At 43.9% G+C, this 24183-nt stretch overlaps 1 protein-coding gene across 3 annotated transcripts in view; it reads left to right on the top strand.

Moving 5' to 3' along the window:
* Positions 1-1928: 1928 nt before the first annotated feature.
* The window catches only part of LOC110494854 (core-binding factor subunit beta), a 49100-nt gene continuing 26845 nt past the window's right edge, over positions 1929-24183 (top strand). Inside the window, exons 1-4 of one of the 3 annotated variants that reach the window (XM_090206177.1) lie at positions 1970-2416; positions 3002-3088; positions 5037-5153; positions 5939-7492. In XM_090206177.1, the coding sequence (XP_090062303.1) occupies positions 2339-2416; positions 3002-3088; positions 5037-5153; positions 5939-5944 (288 nt within the window). In that variant the 5' untranslated portion in view covers positions 1970-2338 and the 3' untranslated portion in view covers positions 5945-7492. Of the gene's footprint in view, positions 2417-3001; positions 3089-5036; positions 5154-5938; positions 7493-24183 lie in introns of those variants that run through there. The other 2 variants (XM_021570198.3, XM_021570186.3) reach the window with 2 other exon arrangements.

Below are 24183 nucleotides of genomic sequence, written 5' to 3'. Positions count from 1 at the left end.
GCAAGAAAACAGAGTATAAACATGGCCTTGAATAGCAACTTAAAGGCGATGAGAGTGAATCGTTTTAATGTCAGAACATTTCAACTGCAGTAGGTTATGTTTCATCAGCACCAGTGTATGTGTTGGCTCAGGAGAGGGTTGTCTGTCTCTCTGTGTCTCTCCACCACAGCTCTGCCTCTGTGCCCATCCTGTTGAGGAGGATTGGAGCAGACACCTAGCTCCTGACTAGAAGCTGCCTGTCAGAATGGCTCTCCAACGGTGACCACAGAATATTTTATTAATTAATTAGTGTTTTGTGGTGTTATTAAAGCACTCATATGCCTCATTTGGCCAGAAGCCTTTCCTTTTAACACATTTACTCATGAAGGATCTCAATCCAAGAAAGAATCTGCAATGATACAGTGCTCATAAAAGCAACAATTCCCACAAAAGAACCCTCAACAACATACTGTATGTGATTGGTCCAAATTGCCTTTTGAAAGTCTAATTGTCTGCCACATTCCCCCTTGGTTTAGAGTTGTCATTTACATAAGTGCTAAGTATACAGACAGCACAAACCCAAGTGATGAAATGTTTCTTCATATAAATGTTTTTGAATTGATGTTGATTGTAAAGTTGGAATTGTGGAATGGGCAATTCGCCCTTCGCTATTTGACCCCGACATGTCTATTTGGAATCCATATCCTCCTCACAGACAAAGTGCTCATCGATCAAGATCTGTACACCGCAGCAGAAGTCACCCCAAAAGCCAACTGGACAACATCTAAGTTGTTGGTCAGTGGTCATCAAGTTCATCATGGCACTTGGAGCTTGTAACCACAAGTGTGTCTAAGGCGTTAATGTTGTACAACATTGAAAGCAATGGAAAACTGTATTGAAAGCAATGGAAAACTGTATTGCGTGAAGTAATAACTGCAATCTTTCAAACAGGACGAGGACGTCTGTACATGGCCTCTTCATTGTTCTGCTCTTGCTTTCCCTCTGTTTTTCTCCCACTCCCTGTCTCCTCCCACAGTCCTCAGGGAGATACTAGTTAAAACACATACTCCACACATTTCACATTAGTCACACATTTTTATGAGTTACTTTTGATCTCAATGATTCACAGAAATGTGTATTTGCTTTTTAATTAGTATATGTGGTTAATTATAATAATTAACTCCTCTGAGTAAATTGTTTTGTTTACAGTAAAATAATCATGATTGGTGCTGTTTAGTAACTGGAATGACATTTTGCTAAATTTCATTTCACAGGCAAGTTATTATATGCCTTGTAGATATTGCATAATCTTCCAATCATTCCACAAGGGAGGGCTTGAGATTGCCAATATGTTCTACAAGAGAATACAAATCATAACCATCATCAGTAAGTGTACAGTAAAAACAAAGAGAATATTTAGGATCATGAAATTATGTTTGTGTGTGTGTGTGTGTGTGTGTGTGTGTGTGTGTGTGTGTGTGTGCGTGTGGGGGAGAGAGAGAGAGGGACAGATCACAAAGTGCCTCAACATTTCCAATTATCAACAAGCAGCACTATTGCCCTTGGCCTTGATTGACATAAGGAGAGGAAAGAGATGGGGACCGGGTTTTCAAATCGGTAGCTTTACATGCAACTATTTTCCAGGAATTCAAATGTTCTACAACATTAGGGTACTCTCATATGCCTCTTCTTAATGTGCCTCCCAGAGATATAAATATTTGCCTTGAGTAATTGTTTCAGAAGCCTTGTCATTTTCTTATGTCTTATGTCTTATAAGTCTTATGCTTATGGAAAACATGTCTTCACAAGGTAGGCCTACTGATCCAAATAATTTACGAACAAAGATTTGTTTTTTATGTTTCTGGCCTAAGGAACATGAGACATGGACATATACATGGGAAAGCTATTTATTGTGCTCTGAAGTTTGTTAAATTCAGCGCATGCGCACTGGGGATCAGTAGTGAGGAGAATTGTGAATGGGGGGAGTATTTTGGGTGTACAGTCATAAATCGGACTCCGAGGAGCCAGGAAGTATGCAGCGCGACAGATAAAGTCGAGAGAGCGGGCGTTTGTTGTCAGTGGACGGGGATCACACGCTTCAGGGTGAGAGGGAATTATAGCCGAGTGCGAAATTGAGCCTAATCCATTGCAGTGGCAGAGACTGACCACTCAGTAGTTTAGATTTGAAAGCGGGGAGAGATCACGACCCTGCTTACAATTAGGTAAATATTACGTTAGCACATTGCTACAAAACAAGACGGAAGAGAATAGAAGCGGGATTGCTGTTATTTCACGGCAAAGGTTTGTCTTGCTCACAAAACAATTAGAATCAAGGAACATTTCTCAGCAAAGCTTCAAGATGCCTCGGGTGGTCCCGGATCAAAGGAGCAAGTTTGAAAACGAAGAATTCTTCAGAAAACTCAGTCGGGAGTGCGAGGCAAGTCTACTCATTGGATACATTTTATCTGGTGGCGGAAACAAAGTACCTCATAATGTGGAAATGCACGTTGCGCTGAGACAGCAGAATACCCTTTTTATTATTTTCTTACTGAAAGATGGATATGGTTTCCATTATAGATATGAAGCACTGTTGAATTTATCTGATACGTTATTTCATATTTTAATGTCTAAATAAGCCTACACTTTTCAAAAAAGTGGAAGAGTTATGAAACTATTTTTAGTTTTGATTTGTTTTAAATCCATCAATTTATCTGAGTCGCTCATCATCTCACTGCGCGAAACACTGACATTCACGGTGACTTTGCCTCATGGCTAATCTACATTTATTTCCCATATTGTATCATTCAATAGGCTAAATGGAGATGCATTTGAATTAAATTAATCTGATACCTCGGAATTGTAAGAATTTATCAAAATAAAGACGTGTTTCAAATTTAGACTATCATCTGAGCCATAAAGTGAGCCATGCCTTCACAGTAAAGTCTATTCATCCTACTTACTTATGTATTTTTTTCCCTCTGGGATTAACTTTATTGATGCATTTTTCCCTTCATATTTTCAGATCAAATACACAGGTTTCCGAGACAGACCGCACGAGGAGAGGCAAGCCAGGTTTCAGAACGCTTCTAGAGACGGTCGCTCAGAAATAGTGAGTAAACATTTCTGTTCAGCATACAACTGCGATAATAAGACTATAATCAGACATCATTACACTAACCTTAAGTGTTTGTCAATATGTTGCATAAATAGACACCCGGAACGGAACTAGACATTTTACATACCTAGTTAAATAAAGGTTACATTTAAAATAATTCTAATAAAACATCAGCCAAAACATGACTTAATCCTTTATTCTCTGGCAAACAACACAAAAAACATCCTCATTACATTATTTCACAAAAAAATTAATAACACTATAATATGATTAATGTATCAGGTGTCTGACAGACATGGCTATTAAGGTCTGCCTCTGTCTCAATAACCTTTTGAGGAGAGAAACACAACAGGAGCATTGACAATGACTGAAGTCGGGGCAGAGCTGGTCTGGCGGCACAGACAGTGGCTACATAAAACAGTCCCTCTGCTCACTCCTTTTACAGTCATAACAATATTTTCACGTAGGCTACACTCTTAAGTAAAGGACTCTGCCCCTGGAAGAACCTTTGGGGGTTCTAAAAAATGCCACATGGGGAACCTCTCCAGTTGAAAAAGGTTCCTTTGAAAAGGGTCTGTTTAAAGGTTCAAACTGGAACCTTTTTGTGATGGGTGGGGTTACATTTTGAACCTTTTAATTGTAGAGGTGTCAGCCTATCAAAAGATTACCCATTGCAGCATTGAAACATTAAAGGTTCCTCCAAGAAACCCTTCAACTAACCAAAGGTGCAAACATGAACCATTGACCTCAATGGTTCATTGAGGAACTCCAGGGGTTCCTCCGGGTTTACTCGAGTCCCCGTTCATTCTAAGAGTGTACTAAGGTATTTGCTGTAATAAAGTCAAACATATATTTTTTTATCTAGGCCTATTACTTATATTCTTAGAGTAGTCTAACATTTCACACTTTTTGAGTCAGATTTTTAAAATAGTTTTGGTAAGCTAATTCAAATCAAGGATTTTTCCTCATGCCATTAAACAATAACGTGACATTGCAGTGTATTCACTGCCATTTTCAGACAAAAAGATTCACAAAGATATTCACAATAATAATATTGTGACTAGGCCTACTTGTAATTAGTTCTTTTTTTGTGATGAAAGTATTTTGGCGCTTTATGAGGATTGTTTGATTTATTACTGTCACTGTTTGCTCTGGGTCCTAACCCTACCATTCACCCAAGTGTGTCTATTTCAAAATACAATTATTCTGACTGAGAAAGCCATTTGAAATTACCATCATCATACCTAAAATGTTAGTAAATTAAATACATTCAAATAGACTTTGTTAATTAAATAAGGCAGAATATATGCTATGCACTTATAGCCTTAGTAATTATATGGTCATAATATTTTATTTTGTGTTAGTATGTGTTTTGTGTATTCTGCCTGTGTTGTTTTTTCCTTTATTCTGTTTGAAGTAATGCTGTGAAAACAACAGCAAACATTGTGTCCATGTTTTGAGTTCAGTTGTTTAAAATCTTTACCTATGAGCTGGTAAATTCCATAACATCAACCAAGCACAGGGAACATAATTCAGAAGAAATCATCTAGACCCTGTGTCATTAGTGTCAGGCAGGGTCTACTTTTAAGCTATTATTGATTTTCCTTCCATCTTTCTTACTGTATTCCTCCCATCTCTCCCTCATGCCATCTCTCCCTCATGCCATCTCCCTCTCATTCAGTCTCTCTGTCATTTCTAAAGTCAGTTCTCTATTGCCCAGTATTCCAACAGCGAGTGTTGGTAAAATAAAATCAGATGTGCGTAACTCTATACTCCAAATAGAGAAAATGATGACTCTTGTTTTTTCCCCTTCTTTCTCTGAGTGTTGGGAGCACTGGCTCCAGACACTAGTCTCTCTGATGTGAAAAATAAATGACGGGCTGCATAATTTATGCTCAGGCCCAGCGTTCTGATCCTGTTTGTATTGATTTCCCTCTAAAAGGCTTTTGTGGCGACGGGCACCAACCTCTCGCTGCAGTTCTTCCCAGCCAACTTGCACGGGGAGCAGAGGCAGACACCCACACGAGATTATGTGGACTTTGACCGGGAGACGGGAAAGGTAATCCTGACATCTCTTTTCTTTTCTCTTCTCCTCTCTTCTCTTTTTATCCTCCCTCTAATCTCATCTGTTCAACTTTTGAGAGGTGATTTTTCTTAACCTCATCTATGACACTTTTTTATTTCCCAGACATTTCTGTGAACTCATGTAACCGCACACTAATGATCTGTAAAGAGCTTGGTATGGGCTCGAGGTATTCCTAGAATTTTTCACCAAACGTTGAGGTTGATCTCACGACAGTTTGATTGAATCCAGGCTGTTGATTCAGATTGATATGTTTTCTGGGTGGGATAAACCATGGGCTTTCCGTAATGATATGTTATTGCTTCACACAGAACACTGCCCTGCCGTCCACTTAAAACCCCACTCTTCACTGTTTCTCCTATTGTTTTTTAGCATGCCCATTTTTCTCACTGTAATTCCAACACATTCTACCAACTCAATGAACACACGACTACAGTATGTGGTTTCCCTCAAAGCCATAAGGAAGGAAGATGATGACACTGTTCCAACCATAGAAATACAATCATAGTTATATAGTAATAGTATATTACAGTATAGTATAGTATATAAATAGTAATTCTATAGTAAAGCCTTGCTTTTCCTGTGATTCTGACAGTACTGCAGGGCAGGGTTTATTATCCAGGGCTTATTATCCAGGGATTATTATCCAGGGCTTATTATCCAGGGCTCATTATCCACGAGGAGGTCTACAAAGACCACATTCACAACTACAAGAACTCACTTCCCACAACCAAATCTGCTTATTTCTCCAACATCATAAGGAATGAACAAGGAAACCTAGGAGGGCTCTTCTCAACCATCAACAGACTTCACCGCCCCTTGGACAACGCCTCTCTCACAATCACCACGACCTCTGTGACAGTTTTCTGGCATCCTTTCAAAACAAAGTGGAGGCTATCTATCAAATGCTGCAACAGTCTCACCCTTCAGTCGGGCTTCCGGGCTATGCATAGCACTGAAACTGCCTTGGTAAAGATAGTGAATTACCACCTCTGTGCTTCTGATGCTGGGAACATCTCAATCCGCATCCTCCTGGACCTGTCTCAAGCATTTGACACTGTCTGTCATCAGATTTTAACTGACCGCATGGAGAGGCTTCTTGGAGTTTCTGGAACAACCCTTGCCTGGTCCCAATCTTATCTATCTGATAGACAACAGTTTTTCTTCCTTGGCAACTACAGGTCTGCCCCAGCCGCTGTATTACAAGGTATCCCACAAGTCTCAGTGTTAGGTCCATTACTGTTTAGTATTTACATGCTAATCCTTGGTCAGATCCTCTGTCAATTTGGACTCAGATTTCACTGTTATGCAGATCACACATCTACATCCACACAAAACCCAACTCCACTTGGTCACCCCCCTCTGTTGTTGACTGTCTCTGTGAAGTGAAAAATTATTGCTTAACCAAGTTTTTCAAACTAAACGACAAAACAGAGATTATGCTCATGGGCCTCAACTCCCTCATTAACAAACTGGGTCGACGGCTGCACCATCCACTCCAACTCCACAGTCAAGAACCTTGGTGTTACATTTGACCCAACTCTGTCATTTGAACCCCACATCCAGAACATCACCAAGTCAGCCTTCTTCCACCTCAAAAAAACATCTCACGGCTCAGACCCTCTCTCAAATGCTGAAACCCTCATTCACACCTTTGTTTTATCATGCCTAGACTACTACAACGCCATTCTCTACAGACTCCGCGCCAAAACACGAGACAGACTTCAACATATTCAAAATTCAGCTGCACGAGTCCTCACACACACCAGACTTTGGGACCACATCACTTCCACCCTCATCAAACTCCACTGGCTTCCAGTTCAATATAGGATCATCTTCAAATTGCTCATGCTCACCTACAAAACCCTCAATGGACTGGCGCACACATACCTTACTGACCTCCTGCACCCCTACACTCCCACCTGTTCACTGTGCACCTCACACACTGGCCTCCTCACCCTCCCTCTCACCAGGCTCCACTCTATGGGAAACCAGGCTTTTAGCAGTGCAGCTCCCCAACTCTGGAACTCCCTCCCTCTCCATGTCAGAACCTCAAATCCATACACATATTCTAAAGACACACCTCTGCACACAGGATTAGCTTTTATCCTCTGTCTAGTTCACTTCCCTGGTTAGTGTGTCATCATGTCTAGGTGTTCTCCACAGTTAGTCTGTCCTCATGTTTAGTGTACTTTTATATACTTACTTATTTAATATGTGATTTTATTGCTTTATATACTACTGATTTCTTGTGAATGTCAACTGACTTTGTGTGTCGTGAAAAACACTTAAAATAAAATGTATTATTATTGTTACAGGCGTGTTAAGGTGATGCAGCCATGACAGCTGACAGTCCATGGGACTGTCTCCAGGTCTTACCAACTCTGTCAATGTCAAGTCAAATCAAAATATATTTGGCACATGCGCCGAATACAGCAGGTGTTGCCTTTACCCAGAAATGCTTAATTACGAGCTCTTTCCCAACAATGCATAGTTAAAAAGTAAGAAAACTTTACAAAAATAAAAAACAAAATAGTCACACAATAAAATAACAATAACGAGGCTATGTAAAAGGAGTATCAGTACCGAGTCAATGTGCAGGGTACGAGGTAGTTGAGGTAATTGAGGTAATATGTACAGTGCCAGTCACAAGTTTGGACCTCAAATACTTAGCCAAGGATTTAAAAAAAAAAAAATTACATTGTAGAATAATAGTGAAGACATCAAAACTATGAAATAGCATATATGGAATCATGTAGTAACCCAAAAAGTGTTAAACAAATCAAAATATATGTTAGATTTTAGATTCTTCAAAGTAGCCACCCTTTGCCTTGATGACAGCTTTGCACACTCTTGGCATTCTCTAAACCAGCTTCACCTGGAATGCTTTTCCAACAGTCTTCAAGGAGTTTCCACATATGCTGAGCACTTGTTGGCTGCTTTTCCTTCACTCTGTGGTCCAACTCATCCCAAACCATCTCAATTGGGTTGAGGCCGGGGGATTGTGGAGGCCAAGTCATCTATGCAGCACTCCATCACTCTCCTCCTTGGTCAAATTGCTCTTACTCAGCCTGGAGGTGTGTTGTGTCATTGTCCTGTTGAAAAACACATGATAGTCCCGCTAAGCGCAAACCAGATGGGATGGAGTTTCGCTGCAGAATTCTGTGGTAGCCATCCTGGTTAAGTGTGACTTGAATTGTAAATAAATCACAGAGAGTGTCACCAGCAAAGCACCCCCACACCATCACACCTCCTCCATGCTTCACAGTGGGAACCACACATGCAGAGATCATTCACTGCGTCTCACAAAGACACGTCAGTTGGAACCAAAAATCTCCAATTTGGACTCATCAGACCAAAGGACAGATTTCCACTGGTCTAATGTCCATTGCGCATGTTTCTTGGCCCAAGCAAGTCTCTTCATCTTATTGGTGTCCTTTAGTAGTGGTTTCTTTTCAAATATTCGACCATGATGGCCTGATTCACGCAGTCTCCTCTGAACAGTTGATGTTGAGATGTATCTGTTACTTGAACTCTATGAAGCATTTATTTGGGCTGCAATCTGAGGTGCAGTTAACTCTAATGAACTTATCCTCTGCAGCAGAGATATATCTGGGTCTTCCTTTCGTGTGTCGGTCCTCATGAGAGCCAGTTTCATCATAACGCTTGATGGTTTTTGTGACTGCACTTGAAGAAACTTTCAAAGTTCTTCAAATTTTCCACATTGACTGACCTTCATGTCTTAAAGTAATGACGGACTGTCGTTTCTCTTTGGTTATTTGAGCTGTTCTTGCCATAATATGGACTTGTTCTTTTACAAAATAGGGCTATCTTCTGTATACCACCCCTACCTTGTCACAACACAACTGATTGGCTCAAACGCATTCAGAAGGAAAGAAATTCCACAAATTAACTTTTTATAAGGCACACCTGTTAATTGAAATGCATTTCAGGTGACTACCTCATGAAGATGGTTGAGAGAATGCCAAGAGCATGCAAAGCTGACATCAAGGCTACTTTGAAGAATCTCAAATATAACATATATTTGGATTTGTTTAACACTTTTTTTTTTGGTTACTACATGATTACAAATTTGTTGTTTCATAGTTTTGATGTCTTCACTATTATTCTACAATGTAGAAAATAGTAAAAATGTCAAAAATCCTTGAATGAGTAGGTGTGTCCAACCTTTTGACTGGTACTGAATGTTTTCCATGTCCGGCCACGACTCTGAGGAACATAGGATATTACAGTTGTTCAGATCACATGATCAGATAGATCGAATGGTGCTCGTCAAGTTTATTCTCCAGTGATTGTATGTTCACCAAAAGAGCGGAGGTTAGAGGCGGTTTATCCACTCACTGACGTGGACTCGTCAGGTATCCCGCACGCTGGTATCCTCTATAACGACGCCTCTTCCTTCTTTGAGTGTCGGGGATTTGGGCCTGGTCCAGGATGAGCCGTACTGAATAAAGTAGGTGATAAAATGATTATCTGAACCATTAAACACCACTGACTGATTGCATCCCTTCTATTTCCATGGAGCGCTCAATAAAACAATGGGAAACATACATATTTTAGCCCTGAAGATTTTACTAGTCATTGTATAAAGATGACCCAAAACGTTATATTTGTTTAACAGATTAGATAAGGAATCTTAAAACTTGACACATTTGTTTCCACATCAATGAAGATGCAGTGTTTAGAAGGATTGTATTTTTTGTTATTGTTTTGTTTGTGTATTCATTTGCTCCCCTGGAGTGCTCGTGGCTGTTGCCGTATGTAAGGTGTGCCAGAGGCCCCTGAAATGTGCTCATTAAAAATGCATCCGTGAGAAATCGATGGACCTTTCGGCTCAAGGCTGACGGACTAATCTTTGCCCATTAATGATTTAAAAAGGCGTGACTGGGAGTTGTCAGGCGTGCCGAGCACTTTACAGATGAGGCGCTGAGTGTCTGGGGCAGGGGCCTTGTAGTAACCCTATCCCCTATCCCCTCTAGCAGGCTTAGAGAACATGCAGTTTTAATGAGCCCTGGGCCCTCAGTCCCTCCTATTCCAAAATAAGCCCCAAGGAGCTCCTAGTCACAGCCACGCTCCTAGCACTGTCACCCTACACAAACACATGCACTTTTGAACACACACACACACACACACACACACACACACACACACACACACACACACACACACACACACACACACAGGGTATAAATCCCAAGACGGGTGCTACTGCTCTGCTCCTTGTCATAAGTACTTCTCTTTAGGAACTAAGGTGGAACCTACTTGGAGAACGTGGGATTTTTATCTGGGCTCCCCGTCCCTCCCTCCCCCTTGCTGCCTCCCTCGTTCCCTCGCTCCCTCTCACTTTACCCCTATCTACTCTACCTCCCTGCAGACTAGTGGTGTCAGGCTGGGAGAGATGTTGCGTACGCTGCAACCTCTGCTCTTAATTAGTGTGATTGTTAACCTTCTACACAAACACATATCACACTGCCTGGCTAGGAGACGTTAATAGACAGAATGTCTGCAGTGAAAAGTGAAAGCGTGTGGCGTCAGTGGTGTCAGAAGAGGAAACGTGATAACTGGTTTAACTGAAATAACGCGGGTTTAACCGGTTTGTGTCTGCTGCTGTATTCATTCAATACATTTAAAAAGTCTGAAATAAAAGAGCAAACTGTGGAGGTGAAATATTGAAGCATTTCATGAAGTCCTTTAGCCAGTGGAACATGCACTGTATGATTTGTCAAAGATCCTGGCCTAGCTGTTTTCATGGGGGAACTGTCCAGGTGTGGCCTATAGATACATCAGCCATGTCTCTGTATGTATGGCATGTTCCCCCTATGCCCAGTTGAAGTGTGAGGTCCATAAAGAGCATATAGCATGCAGCTCTACCCTCACCACCACCCAGCGCCAACCCAGAGTAACAGATGAATAGGGAGCAGTTATAATATTCTTTCCATGAAAAGTGAGTGATTTTATGGGTCTTGGTGTTTCTGATTGATGGAGTCAGAACCAACCACAGCGCAGTGTGAGCCCAGGGACTCTCTCTCTCTTTCCCTCTTTTTCCCTCTCTTTCTCTCTCTTCTGCCCTCGCTCACACTGTAGCTCCCTCTCTCTCTCTCTCTCCCTCTCTCCCTCTCTGCCGCTGTCTCTGTCTCTTTCTCTCTCTCTCTCGCTCTCTTGGTATCTTTAGGTCTCTCTACCGCTCTCTCTTTATCTCTTCTGGTCTCTCTCTTTTTTGGTCTGTCTCTAGGTCTTTCTATATCTCTTTTGTGGTGTTTCTCTCACTCGCTGTTCAGGTCTCTCACTCTTGGTCTCTCTCTCTCACATTTCTCTCTTGTGCGCAGGTGAATAAACCATTGAAAACAGACGGTGCCCCCCCCCCCCCAGTAGAGCTTAAGTACAGGCTTTGAGTGTCACTACAGGCTAATGGGAACCAGCTGTGTGGGAGGTTAATTTTAGCGGTAGCTAGTAGGGCCTGGGGAGGAGCCGCTAACCCTGTCCCAGCCAGGGGCTCCCAGTAGCCAACTGTTTTGTACCAGAACCCTGGTTAGTCCAGTGGATCATCCACACTGCCCTAATGGTCATGGACCCTAACTCCCTTGTCCAATATTAAGTTGATTAGATTGGAGTGCCAAAGAATAGCTAACAGTGCCTTCAGAAAATCATCAGAGACAGAAATGAATACACAGCAGCATACTGTTTAAAATTCACAGAGCAGAACAGGAAGTTGTATAACTGCCACAGAAGCATCGAGTATAGAGTCCTTAACTCAGGTCCTCATACTGTGACAGGCAGCAGAAGTGCAGGGTGTTTGAATTTCTACAGTAGCAGACCGGGGAAGGGGATGATTCAATGTGTTGTAATCAGTTATTAATCTGTTCCAAGTGAAGTTAGCTTACCTCAGACATGAGTTCAGAGAGATAAGGGGTCTCTGATGAGGATCCTCCATTGATGCCAGTGGTGGGAAAAGTACCCAAATGTCATACTTGAGTAAAAGTAAAGATACCTTAACAGAAAATGACTCAAGTAAAAGTGAAAGTCACCCAGTAAAATACTACTTGAATAAAAGTCCAGAAGTATTTGATTTTAAATATACTTAAGTATCAAAAGTATAAGTATATTTAATCTCAAATTCCTTATATTAGGCAAACCCGACGGCACAATTTTCTAGTTTTTTTAATTTACGGATAGTCAGGAGCACAATCCAACACTGACATAATTTATAAACGAAGCATTTGTGTTTAGTGAGTCCGCCAGATCAGAGGCAGTAGGGATGACCAGGGATGTTCTCTTGATAAGTGCGTGAATTGGACCATTTTCCTGTTCTGCTAAGCATTCAAAATGTAAGGAGTAAAAAGTACATTATTTTCTTTAAGAATGTAGTAAGTAAAAGTAAAAGTAATCAAAATATATATAGTAAAGTACAGATGCCCCAAAAAACGACTTAAGTAGTGCTCTGAATTATTTTATACGTAAGTGCTTTACAACACTGATTGACGCTTTGTTGTTACGGAACTGCATTGATACTGATGACTCACCATGGGATTGTAGGGCATCTCTTTAGGCTAGGTCAAGAACCTCTACACAGACTACCTGGACTGAAGTCATGCCCATTTGATAAAATAGGATTTTTACTGTTACAAGAGAAGGGAAGATAGACTCTTAAATATGAACTCTGTCTCCTCAACTCAATATTGTTGAAATGTGAGACACTTAGGGTTTTGGAGCATGGTTCAGCTTTAAGAGTTTAAGAGATATTATGTTTGGCATCTTGTCCAAATCTCCCTCTCTACTCTGTTCATCAGTAGCACTTGTGTGTGGTTTCCCTTTATACAATGCATAAATTGGGTTCTGTCTGCATGGCCATGCCACAAGGTTGGGTTTGTAGGCTTGTTAACTGATTGGCTTCTTGCTGCTGGTGTAGACCATCCACAGTGTGCTTCCACTCTGTGTTAAGAGCACAAATACATGAAGAAAGTGGCAGAATGACTCCTAAACCTTTGAGCTACAGTCTTGGTATTACAGCAGTAAGCCATAGTGAGACTGTGTAGGTGTGTTGGTGTCTGTCATAGGGCTAGAACAGAGAGAGACAGAGAGCGGGCCTCAGAGGCAGCAGACTCTATAAATCTTTGGCCTGTCTCTGGATGTAAGAATTTTCGCTCGGGGGCAGATAGCGCAGGGAAGATTCAGAGTAAATGACTCCATTATGAAAGGGACTGCAGTCTGAGGCGTCACCACAGGAATTGGAGTTTTAATAGTTTTGTGTTAAAGCTTCTTCGCTTGTTCCCAAGACCAGCCAGTGTGTGAGTGGGTGTGTGTGTGTGCGCGGGATTGTGTGTGGGTTTGTGACTGTGTTTTTATGTACGTGTTTGTCTGCCTAGCATTGCACTTACGGAGCCAATCTCCATATTCATGACGGGTCATGTGCCACAAAACATGTTTTTGAGCCGCCTGGCGCCAGTTTGACAATTAACCTTGTTACAGAGCCAGAGAGGGGGAACAGCTTGACAGTTAACCTTGTTACAGAGCCAGAGAGGGGGAACAGCTTGACAGTTAACCTTGTTACAGAGTCAGAGAGGGGGAACAGCTTGACAGTTAACCTTGTTACAGAGCCAGAGAGGGGGAACAGATTGACAGTTAACCTTGTTACAGTGCCAGAGAGGGGGATCAGCTTGACAGTTAACCTTGTTTACAGAGCCAGAGAGGGGGAACAGCTTGACAGTTAACCTTGTTACAGAGCCAGAGAGGGGGAACAGCTTGACAGTTAACCTTGTTACAGAGCCAGAGAGGGGGAACAGCTTGACAGTTAACCTTGTTACAGAGCCAGAGAGGGGGAACAGCTTGACAGTTAACCTTGTTACAGAGCCAGAGAGGGGGAACAGCTTGACAGTTAACCCTGTTACAGAGCCAGAGAGGGGGAACAGCTTGACAGTTAACCTTGTTACAGAGCCAGAGAGGGGGAACCGCTTTCATTTAGCAGCTCCGCTTGCTGCTGCTTCTGCTGACGGTGGTGGTTATTGAAGGAAACAAAATGAGAGAGATTAATTTGCTCAACATCTTCAGACCCAACATTATGCAGGGTGTGGTGTTTGGGAAGGGCTACGAAATTATCTCAGGAAGCCACACAAATACCAATTGGTCGGTTGCTAAGTTTAAAGTTTACATCCTTAATGTCATAAAGCTACTATAGTTAGTCCATACATATTTAATGGAGTTTGTACTTAAGTCTGGCTGAAATGGACCTGGTAGTAATGAGTGTAGGATGGGGGAGGGGGTAGGGAGGCATCAGCCCTCACTCCTGACACTGATGAGGAGAGGGGCGACTGGGTGAAGGCCAGGGTGGAGGGAGGATGATGGACTAGCTTCTCTGCGAGGAGCACAGTGGGCCGGCTCGTTCTGTGGTGGGGGCTCTTGTTTCCGTCTCCCTCAAACAGAAGCCACTCCACTAGCAGATTACTTGTCAATGACATCATCAAAGTGTGCCCACTAATTGATTCCTGCTGCTCTGTCATGCCCATTGTGCACTGAGCCCTCCTCGTGTTCCTCTGATCTGATGTGAATTGTTTGATGTTTGTTAAAAAGAGGGGTTCTTTGTATTCTTGGCTATGCCATGTCCTTTACTTGAATTTGATTTTTACCAAAATGTTCCTGTTTTGACTGTCTGTTGGGACAGAACTGTCTGTGCTGGGGAAAGAGAAGCTTTGTTTTTCCCAGCACAAGTCAATCATACTCCTTCCTCTAGTCTTCCCATAGGGTTCTCGTTATAGCTCCACAGCTCAAATTTCCTCTTCCTCTATCCCAAGCCTCAGATCAATGACCACTCGCAGGCTTTATTGTGGTGTACAAAGAAATGGAACATTTCATGGCTTCCTGAATGAAAAATGTAATCTTACAGTCAAATGAAACAGGTGAGCTCTGGTTGGCCATTTTCATGGCTACTTTCGAAGACGTACAAAAAATATAACATTTAGCTGTTATTACTTAACTGTTCTACCACCTACAGGAGCATTGTTCATTTCACAATGAGACGTGAGAGCATGTTGACTTATAACTGGACATTGGCGTTAGTCACTTAGCCACCTAGCTAGATAACATTAGCCACAACAAATTGGAATTCATAACATATCATATGAATTGTAATTTGTGATATCATACGAAATGGATGATGGACATCCAGAAATTAATACATACCGTATGAAACATAACATATCAAACTAAATGGAGTGTCCCAGATTTACTATTTATATGTTACGTCTACCCCTGAGTCCAGGTTGCAAACATCTATTGCTCAGTCTGAGGTTAATAGCAAGAGTTACACGAGTTCTTCATTTCTTTTGTTTTCTTTTTATAGACATCACACTTTTCCACCAAAAGTGTTTCAGTTGACCACTCACCTTCTCGCTCTCCTCCTGCCAATTTAAAGATTTTCTTTTCTTTGTTTCCCAATCGCCTTGCCCTCCAGAATAATCAACATTCCATGATACTGTGGAATTCCTCAACTGATTCTGATTCCTGGGAGTTTGGAAGGGACCTAACTGGATGGTCATGTTGCATCTGAGCAGGTCACTTAATCAACATTTCATGAGTGAATTAAATATGAATTATACTAAATTGTTCCTGCGTAAATGTCATAGATGGATAGCCCAGATGAGTAGGTGAAAGACTTCAGTGTCTGTACTGATGCAAGTCTGAACCTCCCACCCTCCTTCCATCCCCCTGAGTGGGAGCAATCAGATCGCATTGTTGTCTAGGAGGGAGGAGAGGGAAGCATCCTGCTTTGGGATTTATTTCTCCAGAAGCCTCAGGTAACAGGTGAGAAATACAGTGTGTATTTGCCGACAGCATTCCTGGTCACTATTCCAGGAACTATGTTCTCTTCTGGCTGCAGAGGGAGACCTGTGTGGTCATTTGGCCTGTAGGGTCGTGTCTCGCCCCTCTGCTTCCAACCTGACACTGTAATGGGTGAGTCTGGGGAGGGGCCAAGCGGCGCCCTACAACCCAGTATTCCCTGTCCAGTTCCTATATCCCCCTGATAGTATTGTACAGAGAGGGAAAATGGCAGGCGTGAAGCTGGACTTGGGTCCAAGTATTTCTAGAGTGCCTGAGAAATCAAGTCCCCAAAGATCTTGGCAAGCCTGCTTATTCTTTATTTTGACTGTCGTTACCTCTTTCCATGAAAACTGAGCCCGCCAACACGTTCTTTTGAAATGCTAATATTCTTCTATTTTATTTTCAACCATTATTTTGTTCATTTGTTCCTTTTTTGTTAAAAATTGAGTTAATTTACTACTTTTAGATAATAACAATTCCATATCTAAGAGCGATGTTTATATTAGTGTCTGTGACTATCTGATGTGAATTCTCAGAATCATCTGGGGTTTTGTAGACTCAGCCAATTCTCCTCTGTAGCCTGTCCCTGCAGTCTCTCTCCCATTCTCCTGTGGTTAGAAACTTTATCCAAATGCTGAATTTGCCTTTGCATGATATTTACTTAAGTTAAACAGCCATCTGTAAAAACTGAGAAATGGATATCATGTGTATGGTGTTCGTGCGAGAAATTATTTTACATAGTGTACTCTGTGTCCCCAACTACCCTGTACCTTATTCCCAGTAAACGTATAAATGGGAGAAAAAAGTGGAATCATAACCAAACTGACTCATAATCTGGCTGACAAAGTGACAAAGTTTTCCTTACCACCCAGATAATAAGGCTTCTATTAAATTGGATAGCTTTTTGGGTTGTACAATTCTAAATAATATAAAGGACACAGTAAAGCTGTATCACCGGCTGGATTGATAGAAACAATCCATTTTGATGACTTGAATTGGGAAATGACGTAGAGGAGGCCTCACTGAATTTGAGTCAGTGTTACTGCATTACAGAATCAGGCTTAGCAGGCGCAGTTATCCTCTGATTAGGAACATATATCCATGGAATAGTCTGTCTGCCAGACTGTCTGCCAGACTGTCTGCTAGGCTGTCTGCTAGGCTGTCCTCCAGGCTGTCTGCCAGACTGTCTGCTAGGCTGTCTGCTAGGCTGTCTGCTAGGCCGTCTGCCAGGCTGTCTGCCAGGCTGTCTGCTAGGCTGTCTGCTAGGCTGTCTGCTAGGCTGTCTGTGATTGTATGTATGTATGTTTGTGAGTTCTGCCCTGGCATGGTGTCAGGTGAATGCAGGGCAGTTAGAGGGCTATAACTGGGTTTGGGTGGGAGGGGGTCAGTTAGGGGGCTATAACTGGGTTTGGGTGGGAGGGGGTCAGTTAGGGGGCTATAACTGGGTGTGGGTGGGAGGGGGTCAGTTACGGGGCTATAACTGGGTTTGGGTGGGAGGGGGTCAGTTAGGGGGCTATAACTGGGTTTGGGTGGGAGGGGGTCAGTTAGGGGGCTATAACTGGGTTTGGGTGGGAGGGGGTCAGTTAGGGGGCTATAACTGGGTTTGGGTGGGAGGGGGTCAGTTAGGGGGCTATAACTGGGTTTGGGCGGGAGGGGGTCAGTAAAAGGGCTATAACCGCCCTGTCCTGACTCAGTGGTGAGGGGTAATTATAGGGCTTGGAGGGGCGGGGAGAACGGGTGAGCGCAAGGGGCAAAACAAGGCTAATACCTCTGTTTCTTTGTTTCTCTGGCAGGTGGTGTGGGTGGAGTATCGGAGAGTTGTGTGTGAGGGTGTTTGTCTGAGTATTGATGTGTGGGTGTGGATTGGTATATGTGCCCGAGACAATAGTGTAAACGTTCAACTTCCATCAGAGAGAAGCGTGCTCTATCTCTTCTTGGTTTGTATGCATCTCAACTGCACCTGGTCACACCTGTGTGTGTATGTGTGTGTGTGTGTGTGTGTGTGTGTTTTGATCTCAACGATGAAGGATGTGTGTGTGCTCAAAGATATGGATAGACTGACACTGTATCTGACAAAAAACAACTCAGCCCTGACTAGGATTGCACACACTACTCCCGTTGCTGACTCAACTCCCAGGGACTTCCTGCTTCTCCATATCTAGCAGAGCAGAGGGGAGGGAACAGATATAGATACTGGGATAGAGGGAGGGGGAGATGGAGGCTGGGGGTTGGGTAGCCAGGTTGAGAAGCAGCTGTGGTTGTTGCTGTAGACAATGAATGTCCATCAGTACAGTCTGATAGGGTCCCTCCCTCCCATGGCTGGAGCCCCCGGCCGGCCCCTCTGGGTCCCTGCTGTAGAGGGCCAGTCCCCGGGCCTGGGAGGCCTTACTCACACACACAAACTACACATCCACACACACACCATTACAAAAACACCCACACAGTACACATTCACATATCCACATCTAAGTCATCTTAGGGGCAAAGGTGAAGTCACTCACACTGTGTAGTATTGCATTACAGACTTTAGTGTGTGGGTATTCTACCCTGTAGTTACCATAACAGACTGTAGTGTGTGGGTATTCTACCCTGTAGTTACCATTACAGACTGTAGTGTGTGGGTATTCTACGCTGTAGTTACCATTACAGACTTTAGTGTGTGGGTATTCTACCCTGTAGTTACCATTACAGACTTTAGTGTGTGGGTATTCTACCCTGTAGTTACCATTACAGACTTTAGTGTGTGGGTATTCTACCCTGTAGTTACCATTACAGACTTTAGTGTGTGGGTATTCTACCCTGTAGTTACCATTACAGACTTTAGTGTGTGGGTATTCTACCCTGTAGTTACCATTACAGACTTTAGTGTGTGGGTATTCTACCCTGTAGTTACCATTACAGACTTTAGTGTGTGGGTATTCTACCCTGTAGTTACCATTACAGACTTTAGTGTGTGGGTATTCTACCCTGTAGTTACCATTACAGACTTTAGTGTGTGGGTATTCTACCCTGTAGTTACCATTACAGACTGTAGTGTGTGGGTATTCTACCCTGTAGTTACCATTACAGACTGTAGTGTGTGGGTATTCTACCCTGTAGTTACCATTACAGACTGTAGTGTGTGGGTATTCTACCCTGTAGTTACCATTACAGACTTTAGTGTGTGGGTATTCTACCCTGTAGTTACCATTACAGACTTTAGTGTGTGGGTATCCTACCCTGTAGTTACCATTACAGACTTTAGTGTGTGGGTATTCTACCCTGTAGTTACCATTACAGACTTTAGTGTGTGGGTATCCTACCCTGTAGTTACCATTACAGACTGTAGTGTGTGGGTATTCTACCCTGTAGTTACCATTACAGACTTTAGTGTGTGGGTATTCTACCCTGTAGTTACCATTACAGACTTTGGTGTGTGGGTATTCTACCCTGTAGTTACCATTACAGACTGTAGTGTGTGGGTATTCTACCCTGTAGTTACCATTACAGACTTTAGTGTGTGGGTATTCTACCCTGTAGTTACCATTACAGACTTTAGTGTGTGGGTATCCTACCCTGTAGTTACCATTACAGACTGTAGTGTGTGGGTATTCTACCCTGTAGTTACCATTATAGACTTTAGTGTGTGGGTATTCTACCCTGTAGTTACCATTACAGACTGTAGTGTGTGGGTATTCTACCCTGTAGTTACCATTACAGACTTTAGTGTGTGGGTATTGTACCCTGTAGTTACCATTACAGACTGTAGTGTGTGGGTATTCTACCCTGTAGTTACCATTATAGACTTTAGTGTGTGGGTATTCTACCCTGTAGTTACCATTATAGACTTTAGTGTGTGGGCACTGGTACCTATTTAAGACCAGTTTGTTTAAGCCCATATGGTGTTTTGTGACTATGTTCCTGTTTTGCTCGTTAAGGTTGGGTGGGTGGGAGTGTACAGTATGAATGGGCTGTTGGTGAGGATGTGGTAGTAGAACTGGGCACTAGTGTGTTTGTCACTTCCTGCCGGTTGCTGACCTGCCCAGTGGGGGTTGCTGAGTCACCAGGGGGGCACAGAGGCAGCTGTCACAGCCCATCCAGAGGGCAAGGTGAGGGGAAAGGGGAGAGAGTGGTGCGGGGTAGGCAGCTGGCATGGTTTCACAGACCTGGAGGGGAGAGGGGAGGAGAGGGGAACATGGGCATCTGTCTCTGTGTGTTTGTGACTTTGAACCGGAACCTGAAGACTCCCAACCTAGATGTAGCCCTGCCCAGAGCACAGCATTTAAAATATATATATATATTTTACCTTTATTTAACTAGGCAAGTCAGTTAAGAACAAATTCTTATTTTCAATGACGGCCTAGGAACAGTGGGTTAACTGCCTTGTTCAGGGGCAGAATGACAGATTAGTACCTTGTCAGCTCAGGGATTCGATCTTGCAACCTTTCGGTTACTAGTTCAACGCTCTAACCGCTAGGCTACGCTGCCGCCCATTGTTGGGGTTGTGATGGAGGCTTATGGGAGGATGGGGGTCAGATGGGGGAGGATGGGGGTCAGAGGATGTCGAGTCGGGAGGGTGGAATCAGAACAGGGTTTTCGACTAGATAATATACAGCTTATGTCAGAACTTACACAGCAGGTTAGGATAAATAATGTAGCAGGTAAGGAGAATTAACGTAGCAGGTTAGGAGAATAAGTTACGGCTTAAATCCAAAACAAAACTACTTTCGAAGTCAACTTTACATGTTTTTAGGCATGACTTCAGAACAGTCATGATGACACAGCATGGTGACTGCCTGGAAATACACACACATTACAGGGGGGAACCACATCATACTTACCCTGGAGACACAGAGAAAGAGAGAAGGAGAGAGCGAGTCAGAGAGAGAGAGAGTCAGAGTGAGAGAGAGTCAGAGAGAGAGAGAGAGTCAGAGAGAGAATCAGAGAGAGAGAGTCAGAGAGAGAGAGAGAGTCAGAGAGAGGGAGTCAGAGAGAGAGTCAGAGAGAGAGAGAGAGAGTCAGAGAGAGAGAGAGTCGGAGTGAGAGAGAGTCAGAGAGAGAGAGAGAGTCAGAGAGAGAATCAGAGAGAGAGAGTCAGAGAGAGAGAGAGAGTCAGAGAGAGGGAGTCAGAGAGAGAGTCAGAGAGAGAGAGAGAGAGAGTCAGAGAGAGAGAGAGTCAGAGAGAGAGAGAGAGAGAGAGAGAGTCAGAGAGAGAAGGAGAAAGAGAGAGAGAGAAGGAGAGGGAGCTCAGGCCCTGGGTGGGATCTGTTATCCCCACATGCTGATGGTCACTGTGTGAATAATACACATCCACACACGTCCCAGACACTCAATAACATAATTAGTACTGTTATAGCAGTTGTTTCCTAGCATTCAGACGTGCATTCACACACACACACACACACACACACACACACACACACACACACACACATACACACACACACACACAAACTAGCACCCACGAGGTGTGTGTGGACAATGGTCCTCTGTGTGCGGGCTCACTGCCCTCTCTGCCCCCTGTGGCTGGGACTGCAGCCCTGCTCTCCTTCTCTCTGAAGTGCTTTTATTTTACTCTGAGAGCACCCAGATCTGCTGACGAGCCTTTGGCACGTGTCTAAATGAGGAGCCCTGTGCCAGTGGCTCGGCTGCGTCATGCTTGTTGCCAGGCCCTGTGCCAGTGGCTCGGCTGCGTCATGCTTGTTGCCAGGCCCTGTGTCAGTGGCTCGGCTGCGTCATGCTTGTTGCCAGGCCCTGTGCCAGTGGCTCGGCTGCGTCATGCTTGTTGCCAGGTCCTGTGCCAGTGGCTCGGCTGCGTCATGCTTGTTGCCAGCCCTGTGTCAGTGGCTCGGCTGCGTCATGCTTGTTGCCAGGCCCTGTGCCAGTGGCTCGGCTGCGTCATGCTTGTTGCCAGGCCCTGTGCCAGTGGCTCGGCTGCGTCATGCTTGTTGCCAGGCCCTGTGCCAGTGGCTCGGCTGCGTCATGCTTGTTGCCAGGCCCTGTGCCAGTGGCTCGGCTGCGTCATGCTTGTTGTCAGGCCCTGTGCCAAGGCTCTGCAAACAACCATGTGCACAGCCTGAAAGAGACCGGCTAGCCTCCACTCTCATCCGAGTACACTAGTGTCCTGTTGTACCCCAACATGATTGCTATTGTCAGGTGCAAAACAAGGCCTCAGAAATATGGACGCCCCCCTGTCATACTGTCCTGCTGTGTGATGTTGAGTGATTGAGCTCCAGTCCCTACATTCCTTCATCTGCTGTTTTTTTTCCTCAAATCAAAGGCGTTCCTTAAGAGCATGAATGTTGTGCAACTGCTCTTATAAGCTCAGAGACTCACAGAGAGACTGAGGGTGGCTGGGATGGATGGGATGGGAGGATAGCTCAGCCTCAGGCCAGTTGGAGTTGGGCTGTAGAGGGGAGGGAGGGGAGGAGTGCCCCAGTGGAGTGGAGCTGACCTGGGATGGGGTCAGTGTCTCCCAGGGCTGGCCAAGGCAGGGACACCACACTGACCACAGGACAGTATACAGCACAACTCCTTGTGTGCTTTTCTAATATAATACTGTTGCTTAGACCACAGCAGAATGTTGGTCAAATCCATACTTAACTTTGAGACTTTACAGTAGTTTACTGTGTCATCTAGGCTGTATCACAACTGGCTGTGATTGGGAGTCCCATAGGGTGGCACACAATTGGCCCAGCGTCGTGCGGGTTTGGCCGGTGTAGGCCGTCATTGCAAATAATAATTTGTTCTTAACTGACATGCCTGGTTGCATAAAGGTTAAACAAATAAAAAATACAACAACTCCCTCCCTGTGGCTGTGTGTATGGCATTTCTGTTAAGCCAAAGATCCTGGTCCTGCATAGGATCTCTCTTGTGTTAGAGGTCAAGGGTACTCTTCTCTCAGTCTTTTTCAAACACCTTTATGGAGGTACGTGGACCACAGTTGGTGCTGCTCACAAATCATGGCCGTGATGGTTTCATTTCCTTTGTGGATCTGTGGACAATGGACCTCTCTAGCCAGAGTCTGTAGTCTCAACCAGTGGTTTTATATTTGTGTTCCCATCTTTGTCCTCATGTCCTCATGGTTTAGGTGTGTCTGGTTCAGCTGGGTCAGTTAGACTCTGCCATGTTGGCATCTTTGGACCCAGTCCCAGTTATTGCACACCCAATAACTGCCCTGTTTAGACTTGGGTGTTTCATCAATTCAAGTTCTTTGACACTTTTATTCACAATGTACCTATTTGGTATGGTATGGTATGGTATGGTATGGTATTGTGTGTGTGTGTGTGTGTGTGCTTTTGTGCGTGCGTGCCTGCGCACACATGATCGTGTGTCAGTCACTGGGGTGTGGGGGATGTGGGGGTTGACATTTATTTCTGAAGAGGAAGTTTGTGGTTAGATCGTTTCTGCGCTCCCGTCTAAATTTTTCCCTCTCCAAGTCGTCGTGCTTTTACAAAGCCATGCAGTTTCTTACAGATGTGGAAGTCATTTCAGCAGTGCAATGACTGGAGGAGAGTTTGTTCTGCCTTTAGAAGCTGCTGGGTCTGGGCTGAGCACACTGAGCCGACTCCAATCTGAGAGCCGAGAGGCTCCCCCGCCTCGCCCAAGTGCAGCATGGGAAGGTCTGGGCTTGGCCCTCTCGTAAATGAAGCCCCTGTTTGAGGCTTGCTAGAAATAGCCTCTAAAGAAATGCAGTGAACGTGGGACTGGGCATGTATCTGACAGAAAAAACAAACTTCACCAGAATCCACATCTTACGTGTGTGTTTTGTGTTTTCATTTCTAATTTATTCCTGATCATTTGTTTACCTAGATAGAAATACTGCTTTCCCCAGCCGTAAAGCTGCCGCTTTGTTGACCTCAGTGTATGTCTGACAGCGTCTAAACACCGGGCAATGGTATACAGGCACACACACACACGCACACACACTTTTAATGTCTCTGAGATAGATAGATGAGGGGTGCACCCCACACTCCTGGGTCGCTGTAATTGGACGAATATATAAATGATCACTTCCCCATTGCTGGAGCATATGACATCTGCTTCGAGTCTCTTCTGTCTTACTTTGTAGAGAACTGCATCGTTGGAAGCAGGATGTCACACAGGGTGACACGTCTGTCTTCTACTTCCTGCTCTCACTTTGGGAGCGGTTGATTGGGGAGGGACTTACACAGTATGGCCTTAACAGACACAT

Source organism: Oncorhynchus mykiss, chromosome 2 (genome assembly GCF_057628025.1).
Source record: "Oncorhynchus mykiss isolate SJ-2025 chromosome 2, ASM5762802v1, whole genome shotgun sequence".
Classification (NCBI taxonomy): domain Eukaryota; kingdom Metazoa; phylum Chordata; class Actinopteri; order Salmoniformes; family Salmonidae; genus Oncorhynchus; species Oncorhynchus mykiss.
The sequence above is the reverse complement of the archived record's forward strand: the minus strand, read 5'-3'. Positions and strand labels throughout refer to the sequence as shown.